The sequence below is a fragment of the Simochromis diagramma genome, unplaced genomic scaffold (genome assembly GCF_900408965.1).
Source record: "Simochromis diagramma unplaced genomic scaffold, fSimDia1.1 OVJJ01000596.1, whole genome shotgun sequence".
NCBI lineage: Eukaryota > Metazoa > Chordata > Actinopteri > Cichliformes > Cichlidae > Simochromis > Simochromis diagramma.
The window spans coordinates 7,588,690-7,605,558 of NW_024387245.1; the positions used below are offsets into that span (position 1 = coordinate 7,588,690).

General features: G+C 40.3%; 1 protein-coding gene across 5 annotated transcripts; it reads left to right on the forward strand.

The window, feature by feature from the left end:
* The first annotated feature begins 124 nt into the window (after positions 1–124).
* On the forward strand, positions 125–13,365 carry znf532 (zinc finger protein 532). Of its 5 annotated transcripts, XM_040000657.1 has the most exons (11): positions 125–387; positions 993–1,354; positions 2,603–2,663; positions 3,985–6,320; positions 6,648–6,829; positions 8,243–8,419; positions 9,846–10,008; positions 10,182–10,496; positions 11,040–11,152; positions 11,399–11,528; positions 11,614–13,365. In XM_040000657.1, exons 4-11 carry the CDS (start codon positions 4,017–4,019, stop codon positions 12,115–12,117), a joined length of 3,888 nt encoding a protein of 1,295 aa, XP_039856591.1. In that variant the 5' UTR covers positions 125–387; positions 993–1,354; positions 2,603–2,663; positions 3,985–4,016; the 3' UTR covers positions 12,118–13,365. The 5 variants fall into 5 exon arrangements, with proteins under 5 accessions (XP_039856591.1, XP_039856595.1, XP_039856594.1 ...); XM_040000661.1 differs by lacking the exon at positions 2,603–2,663; XM_040000660.1 differs by lacking the exon at positions 993–1,354.
* Positions 13,366–16,869: the final 3,504 nt, after the last annotated feature.

A 16,869-nucleotide genomic window follows, 5' to 3' on the forward strand; every position in this document is an offset into this window, starting at 1 on the left:
GATGGCTTGCTTCTAGCAGCTCCTCTTATGCCCTGCATGAATGGAGACAACATGACGTCATGTGACTTTGTCTGTGTTAGGGGGTGGGGAGCAACCTCAGCCTCCTCTCCTGCACTGAATCTGTCACAGTGTAGAGAGACAGGAGGAACCATGAGGGCCTTTTTATAATATACATTCTCAGCTCCAGCTCCCCTTTCAGTGTAAAAAATGCATTTGTGTTGTCTGACGAATAAATCTGGCATGGTGCTTACATAATGAAGGATAATTAGTTTAAGCTGCAGCATTCGAGGCTGCCTTTGGTGGCTCTGCCAGATGTATCAAGGACTGGTAGCAGGCCAAAGAGAGTCAGTCTTATTCTGCTGAAAGCCTCTTCGTGCAGTCTGCCAGGTAGGTTATGAGCTATTTGATTTTGCGCACCAATTTTATCACATGTATTGTCATCGATGTTGTATGTTATACCTTGTGATTAGCTTGTCATTGGTATGTTATTTCTGTGCTTTGCTGTGTGGGCTAGAAGAATCATCAGATCAGGATGATTGAGCTCATGTCTGCAGACGTCCTTTGCATTGCAGTCACACCTCATGAATATTTTGTGTGGCGTTAAAAGCTGGGCAGCTGTTTGACCATCAATGCCAGTGCTTTAATGTTTAACAACAAAAACGCAGGCAAGAGTCTCGGTGGCGGCGGCACACAGACCGACAGTTGGGCCTAAACAGAGGCCTGGACTATTTATACATTTTGTTTCTGTGTGTTATGTATCACTGGGGAAAAAATGTGCAGGATCAGAACATGGACATCAGCGGTGATCCTGTGTTAACATCATTTATTGACTTATATTTGTGTTCTGTAGCGTAAATATATGAACACGGTGCACAAAATCAGACCCTTATTATACGCTCGCGCTCATTTCCTTTTCCTCCATTTCCTCTCCGCCTCCCCCACCTCCCTGTGTTTTTGCCTCCCTCTCTCGCTCTCTTCTTTCTCTGCACCAGCTGCTGCTGTTTCAGAGCCAAAGTGGAGAGTCCTCTCACCACCTCCCCCCACCCCACCCCTGCACAGGCAGAGACAAAAGGCCTGCTTCGCCCGCTGAATACTGCCCCCTTTCTCCATCCGTCCCTTCATGCACGGCCGTAGTGGTGGTGGCGAGGGGTTCAGGATAATACGAGGCCTGGGCTGGGACTGAAAGCTAGGACTGACCCAGGGAAGGAGAGTGGGAGGAGGGGGAAGGGAGGGCTGAGGATGGAGGATGGAAGCTGAAGTGGTTGGGGCTGAGTAAGGGCAGGTGCTGAGGCCTCCAAAGGAAGACTTTTTTCCACTCAATATCTCTCAGAGTGGGGAAAAAAATCTGAGAAGGGTATGCCAAGTTTACCTTTTCATATGTACATATATATATGCATGACAGTGCATGTCTATGTCCCTGTGCGTCTCTGTGGGGGTGTATGTGGTGGCGGGGATGGCACGCGATTAAATTTCGGGAGGAAGATGCATGTGCGGCCTGTTTGCCCATGTTTACTTTTGTTTACACTTCCTGTCATTATATCACAGTGATAGGAATAATTCTGTTAGGGGCCACATCAAAGTCTTCAGTTTTCAGAGGGGTTACTATCATGATTGGGGGTAAAGTACTGAGGGATGGGTCTGAGGAACAGGCCAAGGTTGCAGTATAAGATTTGGCTACTATCCTTATTGTTTAAACTTCCTTCTTCTTCTCAGTGCATTAGTAAGCAGCTATCATAAAGACTCATTTGGATGTCATTTCACCATTTAAGTCTTGTTGGCATCTATTACTCTTTTTTTTTTCAACATCTGTGTTCAAACCAATCATCATATTCTTCTCCATTATTTGTATTTTTTGGCTTAATTTCAAAGCTGTGCAAGCAACCAGACTAGTGTCCACCTGTGAAATGGTAATAGCTCAATCCTTGTTCTTTTATAAAATCTTTGACAATATGGACCTGGTTTAGTGAGAATTGTTGCAGTGCTTCCTGGGAGGTGAGCACACTGCTTCTGTCTGCAGCAGAAGGCTTTTATGCTGGGTGACCGGAACCAGCTGAAACCGGTTTGAGGCAGTCAGAGTGCTCACAGGAACAATGCTGTCTCTGTGCTCCATGGGGATAGAGATAGCCTAGGCTGCTTCATGGCAGACCTTCACAGCTCAACCATAGCACAAGCACAGACCCCGCTTCTCCTGCTAAATGCTGGCTGGATGTCCGAGCGCTAGCGTGCCGAAGCACAGCTCAGTGTGAGGGGAGCAGTGAGACTTGGGAAGGGACGAGTGCAGTGGGACGTGGCTGGCTGGGAGTCTTGAGAATCTGCAGCCTAGATCCTACCTCACACATACACACACATGCATACACATAGGAGCATGCTTTATCTGTTGTCTGTTTACATGTCTGTGTGCTCGAGTGGTGCAGAGAATGACTAAGGACGATTTTTACCAAGACCACCATCTCTCACCAGATCGCGGGATGTAACCTGAGCCTGTATTCTGGGCCTTTGCCTGGCTGGGAAGAAACAAGACTTTTTTCTTTTTTTTTTCAGGCAGGGTGGGGTGGTGGATGGCTTTTGTGGGTTAGTAGTATTGTGACTTTGTTTGTTTCAGGATGGAAAGAAGGAAGGAAAGAAGGTTTGGCTAGTGGCTGGAGAGGGACGGAGGCAAGAGGGTGAGGAGTTGCTGATTCACTTGCATGTTTCCTCTATTATTTATTAGACTTTAGTACTCTTTTACACATTGTGTCGATTTCAAGTTCTAACAATGCACGTCTATTAAACTGGTGTTGTCAAGATGGGTTCTATGTTGTGTATTTGACATATTTGCCTGCATTTAACCTTCACTTGGTTTCTACGTCAAGCTGTTCTGCCTGTCATGGCTGTGACTAGCTGTTCTTTCCACCAGGCCTTTCTCCCTCTGCTGCAGCTTCACACAGCTCAGCAGCCATTTTTTCCCTCACTGCATATGTTTCCTGCCCTCTCCCCCCATAAGATTTCTCCTTTTCTCTGTCATTTCATCACCAGCGAACAATATGGATTACATGGGGAATTCTTTATTTTGCAATCCAAGTCCAGGTTAAAGGATATGGGTCTGTCTGTGGAACTTTGGCTCCTGTAGATTTGGATGAAACAGCAGCACTGATTCAGCTGCACGTACAAGCAGAGCAGTTTAGCTGTCCCTTTTGTCCCCAACACTCATAACAGGCTACATTCAGACAGGCCCAATCATAGCTAGTTTAAATTGTTTTTGTAATAAAAATAAAGGCTGATTCCTAAAAAAAAAAGATGTTCAAAACACAAAACATTTCACCTGACTGCCAAGAATATGTTCCTGATTTGTATTTGATTATGATAAACAGACACATAGTGTTCCTGTTTATATTTAAACAAATTATTTAACTAAGCCAATTTATTGTGAACATTTTATTTCATATTATTCAGGACAAAATTTAGCTGAGCAGTGACAACTGAAAAAGGAAAATCATATATACATATATATATAGTTGAGGCATAATACCTTAATTCAGCAAATTCTTGACGAGAGCTAAAATTGACATAATCAGCACTGTGGTATACTTTTAGTTTATTTCACTTTGACGAAAATATTATTACTGTTTTATTTATTAATTTATTTAATAACAAAGTGCTTTTAATGTCATCACAGCATCACATCTACACACTATGTGGATGGTGTGTTACAACCTGGTGTACCTGTCTAAAACTAGTCAGTGAACTTACTAAGTTATGACAGAAATAGGACTGAATTCTACATATTTATATTTAATGTATGAAGCAAACAAAAATATAAATTGAACACATTTTCTTCCGTATCCAATTTTTTAAGACTAGCTTCATGCCATCATTGTATGACTGACCTGATCAGAATTCTTATATACTTGCACACTCTTGTAAACAGAACAATTACAATAGAGTTAAGGGTTGTAGCTCCCAAGACCAGCATAATAAAATGTTTTGATACTTTTGTCTTTCTAGGGTGATCACCTCACTGGAACAGGAGCAGGAATATGGGAGATATGAAGACGCCTGACTTTGATGACCTGCTGGCGGCCTTTGACATCCCTGACATGGTGGATCCTAAAGCCGCTATTGAATCTGGCCACCAAGATGACCATGATGGACAGCTCAAGCAAACCAGTGGTGGTGTGACTAACAGTGAGAATGAGGCCCAACACCCCTCAGCAGCACATGATGTAGGTGTTAGTGTCATTGTGAAGAACACACGAAACCTAGACACAAGTGACCATTGTGGGACTGAATCAGAGAGGGGTAGGCATTTCCACTCCCATTCCCGACTCCCTTCTGTTCACAATGGACTTCATAATATTTTGGTGTCCACAATACCAACTGGGGCTCAATACACGAAGAATGGATGTAAAATTCCCAGAGAGGAAGGCCAGAAAATGAACAATGAATCATGTACCTTCAATCAGTTTAGCCCAATTTCCAGCACAGAAGAGTTTGATGATGATGAGAAAATTGAGGTAGAAGACCCAGGAGACAAGCAGGGAGGTCACACAGCTAGGAAAGGGGAGCGGAACTCCAAATCTGCTAAACGGGAAAGTCTTTCCAAGCCCAAAACAAATGGAGACCAAAAGCCTGATCTTAACAACAATAACAGTGGTACTTTTAGAAGTTGTAAGTTCAAGAATCTCTCTCAGTCAACTTTACCTGAAGGGAAACTTGAGGAAACAATGCCCAAGTCTCATAGCAAAGAGTGCCAAGAAGGTGGGCAGTCATCGGGACTTGGTAATCCATCCAGCCTTTCACAAGTCAAATCCAAATCCTCAACAAAACTTTCATCTTGTATAGCAGCCATAGCTGCTCTAAGTGCCAAGAAAGCTGGTGCTGAAGACTTAGGTACTTTGGATTCTCCTACAACACAACAAGAACCAGCACAGGTCAAAGAAAATTCAAGAGTCCCTGAGAAGCCACAGGATCAGGAATCAGCCATGGAGATTGCAAAGAGACTGCTAACAAGACAACCAGACAGCCCCTCTAGTGTGACTAGTGAACGCAGCAGCAAAGGTTCCCCTGCCTCAAACACAGACACCACCCCAGTTATCCCAAAGGTCAGGATCAAAACAATCAAAACCTCAACTGGACAGATCAAGCGTACAGTCACCCGAGTCCTTCCAGAATTTGATCCTGAGGGTCTGAAAAAAAGAGAGAACAGCACATCCGTCATGACAACCACTAATCCTAGTGCAATTTTTTCAACCACAGTATTAACCACCACAGGGGGACCTTCAATTGAAATAACCAAGCAAATGACAATTAAACCTGTTGCAACAGCATTCCTGCCAGTCTCAGCAGTCAAGACAGCTGGTTCCCAAGTTATCAACCTTAAGCTGGCTAACAACACAACGGTTAAAGCAACAGTCATCCCTGCTGCATCAGTACAAAGTGCCAGCAGTGCTATCTTGAAAGCTGCTAATGCCATCCAACAACAGACTGTCATGGTACCTGCCTCTAGTCTGGCAAGTGCCAAACTTGTGCCAAAGACAGTCCATCTTAGTAACCTCAGCCTTCTGCCTCATAAAGTGTCCTCTGCTGCCTGTGATCTCCAACACACCTTGTACAAACAGCCCCAACATCAGCAATCACAGCAAGCAAAACAGCAGACAATTCTCACCAGTCAGCAGTCAAAGAAAGTCTCTAGAGTTCAAGTGTTCACTAGTTCTCAAAGCTCTGTGGTGGATGCCTTCAATAAAGTCCTGAGTAGCATGAATCCTGTCCCTGTGTACATCCCAAACCTCTCCCCACCAACCTCAGCCCGTATCTCTCTACCCTCACTTGGCTACAAGTGCTTGGAGTGTGGAGATTCATTTGCTCTTGAGAAGAGCCTGACACAGCACTACGAGCGCCGCAGTGTGCGGATCGAGGTCACCTGCAACCACTGTGCCAAAAGTATAGTGTTCTATAACAAATGCAGCCTCTTGTCTCATGCTAGGGGTCACAAAGACAAAGGGGTGGTTATGCAGTGTTCACACCTAATCCTAAAACCAATCCCTGCAGATCAGATGATTGGTACATCAGCTGCAGGACCACACAGCGTTAATGGCACCACCACTACCACTCAAGCACATGCGCCTGCGGGTCAAATGCAAGACAAGGTATCTGGTGCTGGGAACCAACCTGCAGTGATTTCAGCTCCAAGCAGTGCACCTGTTGTGGCAGCCATGCCGTTGGAGGATGATGCATCAAAGCTCTGCAGGCACAGCTTAAAATGCTTGGAGTGTAACGAAATGTTCCAGGATGACAACTCACTAGCAATGCACTATCAACAAGCATCGGAGCCCAGAAGTCAGGTGTGTATGTAATGCGTAAATCACCACAGGATGTGAGGGAAGCTATTTTTGCCAACTCCGGTCAATTTGACAAAATCTCTACAAAAGCCGCAGAAAATACCATGCTATGAAAACACAAGGCATTCTATATAAAGGGTAGAGTGTATAGTTGACTGTAAATGCCAAGATACATGTAAGGAAGAAATATAAAAATAATTTAATCTGCAGTATATATTAATTTGCATTAATAATATTTTAGTTAAATAACATGATGTATTCTGGAAGCAGTTTTCTAAACATAGTAGGTGAAAAAAGTCAATTTTTTAATGTCTTTTCTTTATCCCATAGAAAACATGCACCATTTGCCAAATGCTTCTCCCAAATCAGTGCAGCTTTTTGTCACACCAGCGGATCCACCAGCACAAATCACCTTACATCTGCCCTGAGTGTGGTGCCAGTTGTCGCTCTGTCCACTTCCAGTCACATGTGACCAAAAACTGTCTGCATTACACTCGGAGAGTCGGCTACTGGTGCGTTAAAACTTTATAAACTTGTATTTTTGTCTTCTGTTATGCGACATAGGTTTTATTTTTCAAAACATGTGCTATTGAGACCCACATGTTTATATGCATAGTGTGAAATCTGATTAAAATATGAAGCCACGTTGCACCGTGATTTTCTGAAAGTGGCCATACACAGAATAAAATGTCTCTTGTTCTTGCTTTCCATTCAAAGTGGCACTTATAGTGTCATTTCTAATTACAGTTATTAAAACATCTGCAGCTTGACAATCCCATATCCCCAAAAGTGATATTATTCACAACAAAAATTACTGAGAAAAAATTAGACTGTCACAGTTGGAGTCACCCAAGTTACATGCCATTAAAAATGAAAGTTTGTCTTTGAGCAATTACAGTTCAATTATGACCCTGGTCAATCAAATTGTTATTAAAAGAACAGTTGGCCATGAAGGTAAAATCCGCAACGATATAATACATTTTATTACATTCTTGGCCTCTTGATGATATTTTTACAGTTGATATGACTTGTAATTGCTTATCAATTAAGAGTGCTATCAACTTCATAGACATGACACTATGTGCAAATGCACTTTCAGAACATTTCAATTTTAACTTAAATTCATAAATCAGCTCAATATACAAAAAATTTACTTTTATCCCCAAGACCAGAGGTTAACAATCCCAAAATATAAATGTATTTTCCATTTCTGTGTGACGATATCTGTATTCAATTAGTACTTTAAAAGGTGATTATAGAGAGATTTGTCAGGCTGGTCATTTCCCGCTGTTTCCACATACTAGTTATAGCTTCAGTCACATGCATAGAGACCAGTTGGTAACCTCATGTTGACCTCTGGACCCTGGGTTAAAGTTTGAAATCACAAGGTTTTCAGCTCAGCATATATTCTTCCAATTTCACTTTACAACTGTCCCACATCTCAGTTGCTCACAGAATACACACTTTTACTGATGGCTGCCTGGTGGTCCTGGCAACCTGTCTCTAGTCCAGCAGAAATGGGGCTTCAGCTATTGATTTCACATCAACTGCCAGCAACTGCTTTTTTTCCCTCATGACTAATGGTTGCTAAAGGGTTGCCAGCCAGTCTTTAGGCCTTTGTGACTGGGGCCTAAGTTAACTATCGTGTATTTTAATATGCAATATAAATCTTTATATTTAACTCCTAAAACACATTTATGCATATTTATTCATATATTTTACTATAAACTCAAGAATCAGGTCCAAGTTTGACACGAGTCTTTTGCAGACTAAGGTGCTAGACTTTTGATGGCACAAAGTCAATGACCATTTTGAATTCATATCAACAAAGTTTCTGTTAGGAGAATGTGCTGAATTGATTCATAAAATGTAATTTGAGTCATTATCTTACCTGTTCTTCCTTTCTCCATTCTTTGTCCCTCCAGCTGTATCCACTGTAGTGTGATCTTTGCTGATGTCGCAACTCTAAAGTCCCACATACAAAGTGCTCACTGTGAGGTCTTCTTTAAATGTCCTCTCTGTCCCATGGCCTTCAAGTCTGCACCGGGAACACACTCACATGCATATACACAGCATCCAGGACTGAAGGCAGGCGAGCCCAAGTAGGTCTTCACATGCTGTATCTATCATCAAAAATATGTAAAATACAACCTAATTCTGAAAATATTTTTGCAAAAATACAATCATTTGCAAATCACATAAGCCCATATTTTATTCACAATAGATCACAGAAAATGTATCAAATATTTTAACTGACAAAATGTACAATTTTAAGAAAAACATTATCTTATTTTGAATTTGATGGCAGCAACACATCCCAAAAAACTCGGGACACAGCCAAGTTTAACACTTTGTAGAATTACTACTTCTTTTAACAACTGTCTAAAAATATCTGGGAACTGAGGAGACAGTTCTGGGTCTTCTTTGTCTTATTTTTAACTTCATGATGTGGCAAATATTTTTAGTTTGTTAAAGGTCTGGACTGCAGACAGGTCTATTCAGCATCCAGACTCTTCTACTATGAAGCCACACTGTTGTGCATTAGTGCTAATTCCATAGGCACTAATGCATACTATCAGAGATGCGCTGCCAATCAAATGACATCCTCTCTTCTGCAGCATCCATGTTTTCCAATAAGAGTTTTAAGTCCATTGTAAATGAGCAGTGTAGTCTGACAACCTGAAGATCGCAGACATGCAGTATTGAGGTTCAGCCTTGTACTTTGTGCACAGATATTTCTCCAGATTCTCAGAACATTTGATCATATTATGTACTGTAAATACTAAGATATTCAAAAGCCTTTACAATTTTACGTTGAGAAACATTAATTAATTCTAAAACTGCTTCACAATTTGTATTTCTTGCAAAAAGGTGAACCTTCTGACAAACTCTGCCTCTATAAGATACTTCTTTATACCAAATAATGTTACCAATTTGTTACCTAATTGGTTACAAGATACTCCTCCAGCTTTTTGTTTTAAGGGTTAGGCTTTTCCAGTCTTTTGTCCCCAATGTTGCTGCCATCAAATTCAAAATGAGCCAATATTTATCATGTATTTCCATTTCACACTGATTCCTAACATTTTCAGAGCTGGGTTTTCAAATTAATCTCAGTTATATACCCATATAATAATTGTTTTCATGGTTTACTCATCAACATAAATGTATGTAAGCTTTTTTTGACACAGGCACACGTCAATGTAACCCAATACCCATGTCCAATGCCTTTCATTATCTTTGCTGTTTCATCAGTAGTAGGATTTGTGTGTTTTAGATTTGGTGGCTTAGCTTTGGTTTGTTTTTTCCACAGTAACCTTTCACTTACTTATTTCCATCATTAACAGTTCTGATGATATATACGCTCAGCAGCAGCTGTCCTTGACTCATTTGGCCTTAATGTCCCTCAAGTTGAATATTTCATACTATATGTAGTGAACTGGCACCAACATTAATTATAAGCATGATGTAAACCCAAAAGTAGCATTTGAACAGCTCCCATCCCTAAATACTTCTCTGTCTGTCTTTCAGGATGATCTATAAATGTTCCATGTGCGATACTGTGTTTACTCTTCAGTCCCTCCTCTACACACACTTTGACCAGCATATAATCAATCATAAAGTTTCAGTGTTTAAATGTCCCGACTGCTCCATGCACTATGCACAAAAACAGCTCATGTTGGATCATATTAAGGTAGGCAAAAATATATAGTTTGATTTTTGTGCAATAGGATTAATTTTTGTATGAATATTTTTAACTTGAAAGTAAACATTTTACCGTAACTTCCAATTAATCTCATGAGTTGTACTTTAGAAATGTCAGACTGTAGATTTTTTACACTTTTTGCCCACATGGCTCATTTTCAGGCCATACATGGAACCTTGAAGACCACGGAGGGCCCGCCAAACCTGGGGATCAACCTTCCACTGAGCACGAAGCCCACTAATTCTAACAGCACCAACAGCAAGAGCCCCCGTAATAATAACAAAGATGGTAGAAATATCAACGGTCAAAACAAGGGAGAAAAGAAACCTTCAGCTTTGTCAGTAAAGAAAAATAACAGTAACTGTTCAGAAGACTTGAAGAGCCCTCCCAGTTCAGGATACACATGTAAAGACTGCAATAGCCTCTTCAGTTCCAGGGAGCTCTTTGTGGTGCACATGAGGCGAGAACATGGCAAGGTAAATGTCTGCCACTCTCATAAGAAAGTTTAAGATTTGCCAAATTATTGTTTTTAAGATTTGCTTAGTGCTGATAAATGAGTTGAGCCAGAAATGGAAAGCATTCACCTTCTTAGTGAAGCACATTGCCACTGCAACCAACATGTTTCAAAAGGGGAAATTTTTAAATTGAAGACAAATGGTCTTCATGGCAGTTACCATTTTCCATGCAAACAACTCCAAACGAGGTTTGCAGTGCAGCATCACATACCTCTTTGCAAGCAGTTTCACCTAGTGACAAAAGGCAACTTCCTGCAACTACATGCCACTGGGTACAGGACTACACATTTTTCCCTAGCATCCAGTGGTTACTAGGGGCCACTGACTCTAGGTCAGGTGCTTAGGCAATCAATGCCACAGCAACTGCTAGCAACCTCTAGCAACCACTTGCAGCTGGTAGGGAATACTCATTTTCCATAGCAAATGGTGGTTTCCAGGCAGTTGCCAAACAGTCTCTAGGTCTGTATGATTTAGTCCTCAGATATTCTTCCCTTCCCTCTGCAGATGTTGAAAAAGCACCCCTGTCGACAGTGTGACAAGTCTTTCAGCTCCTCCCACAGCCTTTGCCGACACAATCGTCTCAAACACAAGGGCTTGCGGAAGGTCTACACCTGCCCGTGAGTATCACTTTCTCTGCAACTGTTTGTGTATGCTTACATTTCCTGAGCAAGTCTCACTCTGTAAATGAGCAAAAGTAAGAAATTATTTGTGTCCATGGTCTCCATGACCAACTCACATTTTTTTGTAGGGATTTTACAGGTTTACAAAGTTCAGCATCAGAACAATGCAATGTGCCTTGTATGTAGTAAAGTCTGAAATACTTTTTTAATGTGGTTTTACTTTTTTAAATTGTGATTTTACAGGCACTGCCCAGCTCTCAGTCAGCCCTTTACTAAAAGAGTGTTGCTGGATCAGCACGTTCAACTGATGCATGGAGTTAAAGATGTAGGAGGAAAGACTCATAACATGGAGGCTTTACCTGACAAAGAAAAGGTACTGTGGAACGATTTTAGAAGGAAATCACTTCTTTGTTTTTCATGACATCTCTGAGCTAACTTTCATATAATGTCCTTTACAGAGCCTCAGCCCCAAAAGGAAGACAGAAGATGATGAAGGAGATCCAGGGCTGAACTCAAGGGGCACTATCTCGCAGCCACTGAAGAGGCTTAAGGTGAACATCCTCAAAGTTCACAAGTGTGCTGTCTGCAGCTTCACCACTGAAGATTTTGCTGCGTTCCAAGAGCACATTCCTCAGCACAAGTCTGACGGCTCATCTTACCAGTGTCAAGAGTGCGGCCTGTGCTACACCTCCCACCGCTCACTGGCCCGACACCTCTTTATTGTCCACCGGCTGAAGGAGCCTCAAGGCCTTGGCCGATATAACGGACGGAGCAAGGAAGATGAGGAGAGTCAAAGAGAGAACCAGTTCGATGTTACTGATGAGAACAGCGATGGGACACCAAACACTAAATGTAAGGTGTGTGGGAAGATGTTTGAAACGGAGGGAAACCTGAACACTCACATGAGGACACACGGGATGGCATTCATAAAGGCAAAGAGACTAAGTGCAGCGGAAAAGTGAAAGAAAGACACTTTTTACTCATTCCACAGTTCAACTTAAACAGCTTGTTAAACCTACAGTACCTCCACTGACTGTGTTTATGTTGTAGGTACATCATGTAAATGCAGTGGTATATAACATGTATACAATACAAACTAAAGAGTATGTGATATACATCAAAGATCATTTAACGTGTCTGAGGAAATTGAACAAAGTTTCTGGTAAAGATGTTTCTAAAGCCTTACATAGAACTTTTTTAGAAGAGCCTTTTATGTGAAATAGTTTCCATAGTTGTCTTCTTGCTAGGACCAGATAATGTATGGACAATATATTCTAATGGGATTAATCCTCATACAGTCAGCAGTGTTCTAAACTTTCAATGCCCAATGAATGTCTGTCAGAAAAATATATCAAACTGTGGGAAGCTTCAGCTTCCCCATAGCGCAGCTAACTTGATTTGAAATTGTTTTTGAAAATTCACAGAGCCCTTTAAGACTTACCTTCTACAAAAAGACCACACTTCTTATAACACACCCAGAAGAACACGTGTGCAGTAACTTTGAGCTGGAGTAAAAGTAAATATCAAACAATTCAGGACAATCGGTTAAAGAAGCAGCTTAGTGTCATTTGAATTTTCATAAAGTAAGCTGCTAACATATCAACAAAGTTTGGAATATGGAAACTTAAATATGTGACGCAGCATACAAAAGCTAGGCGAAGTTTTTTTTTTTTTCCATTTTTATGTTTCCTAAAATTTCCTAAAACTTCTCGTTTAACATGCGAAAAAATATATATATTTATTTTTGATTATTTTCTATGAGGTTTAACTTTAGTAAATGATCAAACATTCAATACAAACTTCACGAAGCATACAAGTAACCGTCAGTCGATTACAATTCACAGGCTAGAGACAGAAAAAATATTCAGCATCACTAAAGGGAAAATTTCGTTGAGTATCTGAGCTGCACTCGTATGCCTGAATTACACTTCTGAGGCAAATCTACGTAGCGCCTGTGTTTCAGAAGGGTTTATGGTTACAACACACCTGCAGATGCAGATTTAACACAGAAGTATAAATCCCCTGTCAGGCATGTGTAGGGTGACCATATTTTGATTTCCAAAAAAAGAGGACACTTGGCTCAATCATGAAGAACTTGCTTAAAGAAACATATTTAAACGGCACCTTCTCTGTGCGGTTATTGAATTGTGAAATAAAATATGCCATATAGGCTTTTACAAGTCAACAAGTGCAAAAAAAATAAAAAAAAAGCCTCTGGAATTAAATAATGGTACAGATAATGGTATGCCTCATCTGCATAAGAAAAATTACCAGTACTGGGTCGGTACGAGGGAAATTTCTTTTGCAGTTCGTCTGAAAAGATGGACTTGCGCTTTGGGATCTTTTAAACATCATTAGGTGCGTTGCTGCGCGCTGACTGCCCCGTCTGTGAGTGCAGAACAAGCGCTCACAAAGCAGCAGTTCGGGGATGACGTCACACACATGGGTCCTCTGTCGGAATATAGGAAAACCCGGACATTTTTATCAATCACGAAAATCCCCCCTAACAGAACGTGAAGAGGACATGTCCGGGGAAAAGAGGGCGGTTGGTCACCCTAGGCATGTGTGGCTGTGCTGTGTTTGATTTGAACTTGAGCTGAGAGCTTTGATGTGAGGATTTGGGGGTAACATTGCGCATTGTTTATATGCAGTTTATTGATCAGAAGCACTTACAGAATCTGTATTTGTCAGACGATGAAGTTAAGATAAACACTGGCGATATCGTAAAGTCCCTTTCCTGTGCTGCGTCACATATGAGTTCAAAGCTCCCAACTTTACTGATCATAAAGTCAAACTTTACTATATCCTTTAAAGACACTTGTGGGCCAATTTTTTTTGGAAGTATTTTATAAAGGATTGTGATATTTTTTTAAGCTGATGTTTCATTACTGTCTTAATATACTGTAACTGGCAGCTCTTTGAGATTACAATTCACTTAAAATGTTTATTTACCTAAATATTGTAAATATGAGACAAAGCACTTGACTTCCTTTGAACAGCAGTCCTCTTTACAGTATATTAGCGTAATTCTAACAAGAGCACAATAACATTAAAATTGTAAGGACACTAGAGTATCATTTAATTTGCTGCCTTATTGTGTGGATGTGAATCTTTTTTCATTTCATGGTTCTTCAAGTTATGCGATGTTATGTTCACTGACAGGAATTATACTGAAACAAACTTCTGAGACATAAGAAAACGTCTATGAATGTACGCTTGGCTGTAAATAGGCGACAGCCAATTCAGTGAAATAAACACAAGATTGTTGCTCATTGTTTTCTTTGGTCTCAGCCTTTCCCAAACGAAAGCCTCACTTTGTTTGTTGTTGTTGTTGTTGCTTTATAATGACAATAAGACTTGAAATGTCTTGCGCTGTAAAACTGCATGTGAGAACCAGTCTGTTGATTAGAATGTGTCTTGCTGCCACTGCTGCCATTTTTAAACATTTCTGATGCTTGTAAACAAAATTGTTCTAAATGTTAATAAATGATGTCTGTTACACAGGAGACATCACCTCTTCACTGGGGAAGAAATCCTGTCATGATCATCCTGATGTACCTGATTCTGCTTAATATTACTATTAAGACTAATGTCTAACAGCCAGATTGATATAATTGTACTCAATGATAAAAACAAGTAGTTCTCTGATGAGCCACTCTCCCAGTAATACTTAAGAGTCAGGTGAAAAAGAAGGAAACTTTTAGCCACTTTTAGCAGAAATAAGTTTAGGGCAATCATTTTCTGCATGCCTTTATCAGTCTCTCACTTTGTTGTGGAAACATTCTGGCTCACGCTTGTTTCACAGTTCTCTTAAGGTCCCACTACAGCATTTCAATCTGCTTGACATCTGAGGTTTGACTTTGCCATTAAAATAACTTTATTCTTTACTTTTCAGTCATTCTGCTGTTGATCTGCTGATTTGTTTGGGACCATTGTCCTATTGTGTGACACAGTTTGGGGCAGGCTTTAGCTTTCAGACAGACGCCCTCACATTTGCCTCTAGAATACTTTGGTACACAGAGGAGCTGATGGTCAACTCAGTGGCTGTAAGAAGTCCATGTCCTGTGGCTAGAACACAAGCCCAAATCATCACTCCTCCACCACCGTGCCTGATAGTTGATATGGGGTGTTTGTGCTGATTTGCTGAGTTTGGTTTTTGCATCATGTCCAAACATCTCCACTTTGTTCTTGTCTCTCCAAAGGGCATTGCTCCATCAGATGCAAGAGTAAGCTATTCTGCAGTGTTCTTTTTATATAGAGACGGACTTTCTCGGACAGCCCGTCTAAACATACTCTTTTAGTCTTTTTCTAATTGTACTGTCATGAACTTTAACATTTAACATTCTAACTGAGCCTTCTTTTTTGCATGACTATACGTGTTACATCATGTTTTTGTTTAAAAATATAAAAATTTCAACAATTTCATCACTTATTTCAACACTAAATCCAGTAGCTATCAATGCAAAAGAATCACTGACATTTAGAAAAGTTTCACTCTGCAGTTCCCCTCGGCTTTTGCTTCATTTTTAGTATGTTGTGGCACTTTGTTATGGTTCGACTTCCTGCTACATAAATTAAGAAAAACTATTCTTTTACTTTTATTGATTGCCCTCCTTTGATGAAGCCACAAAATGTGTGTTCCGTGACAAGAACACAAAATTGTTATTTTTTAGCCCAGTGTGACAATTCAAAATCCTCTAAATCGGCATGAAAAACATAAAATAAACATAAATAACCACACTGCACTGTTATCTTTTAGAATTAAATAACCCAATAATGACTATGAGTATCTTGTAGCACATGGCTAACAAGTGCAGCTAATGCCCAGTATTGCATAGCTCTAAAGGTACCAGTTAGCTGCAATGTAAAAACAGAAAGAAATGTCTATTATTATTAAAAACTCTCCTTTTCTCTATAGATTCTAATGCTGCACTGTCAGTGACACAATGTTTTAATCATGCTATGGAGTAAGTAGTTAAAATAAGTGGTGATTGTAGGGTCTTTTCCTCTTTGTAAGAGACACAGAAGCACTTAAGCACTAAACTACTATTATTAGATCAAAATAGGGTTGCATTCTATTAAATATGTGTAATTTCCAATGCTGTTGCTAGGTAAAAACGAGACAGCCCAAGAATGTTTTATAGACAATCGCCCCCTCTAGTGGTCAGTTATTTGGAGTGCTGTACTCTGATGGCTGGATGATCTGTGGTGTTTCTTCCATCACTAGAGAAAAGTAGAAAATTGTAGTAATAGTTATAACTGAGCAGAGGAATTTTCAAGTAATTACCTTTGTGTCTCTGTGTCTATTTAATGCTATTTAAAATGTGTGAATATGTAAAATACAATTGGTATATAATAAAAATATAACTTAAAAATGTGTGCTTAAATGGTTATGTGGACTGGTCACCCGTCAAAGTTGCACTTTAATAATGTTGTTCTTGCGTAGTGAGAAAAATCACAGCCTGGATTGTTTTGTTAGCCTCTCATCCTCCTTCATGTAACCAAATCCTGTTTACACCTGCTAGTGAAAACCAGTTAAAGTCATTCAATTTAGCCATGGAAGATGAATTTCACAGTACACTCTGAATGGTGATGTGTTCCCTTCTCTGTTATTTAAACACCTTCTTCCCTAAAAAGAAACAGTCAGAGTCAAAATGATCCTCCATTTGGTGGCGTTTCTTCTTTTTGTGGGGGGCAGAGGAGCAGTGGAAAAC

Excerpts from the sequence above, each read along its gene's own strand:
- znf532 (XM_040000657.1), top strand. The coding sequence starts at position 4,017 with ATGGGAGATATGAAGACGCCTGACTTTGATGACCTGCTGGCGGCCTTT. Across the intron at positions 8,420-9,845 it reads CTGAAGGCAGGCGAGCCCAA|GATGATCTATAAATGTTCCA; the intron begins GTAGGTCTTCAC and ends TCTGTCTTTCAG. Across the intron at positions 10,497-11,039 it reads TGAGGCGAGAACATGGCAAG|ATGTTGAAAAAGCACCCCTG; the intron begins GTAAATGTCTGC and ends TTCCCTCTGCAG.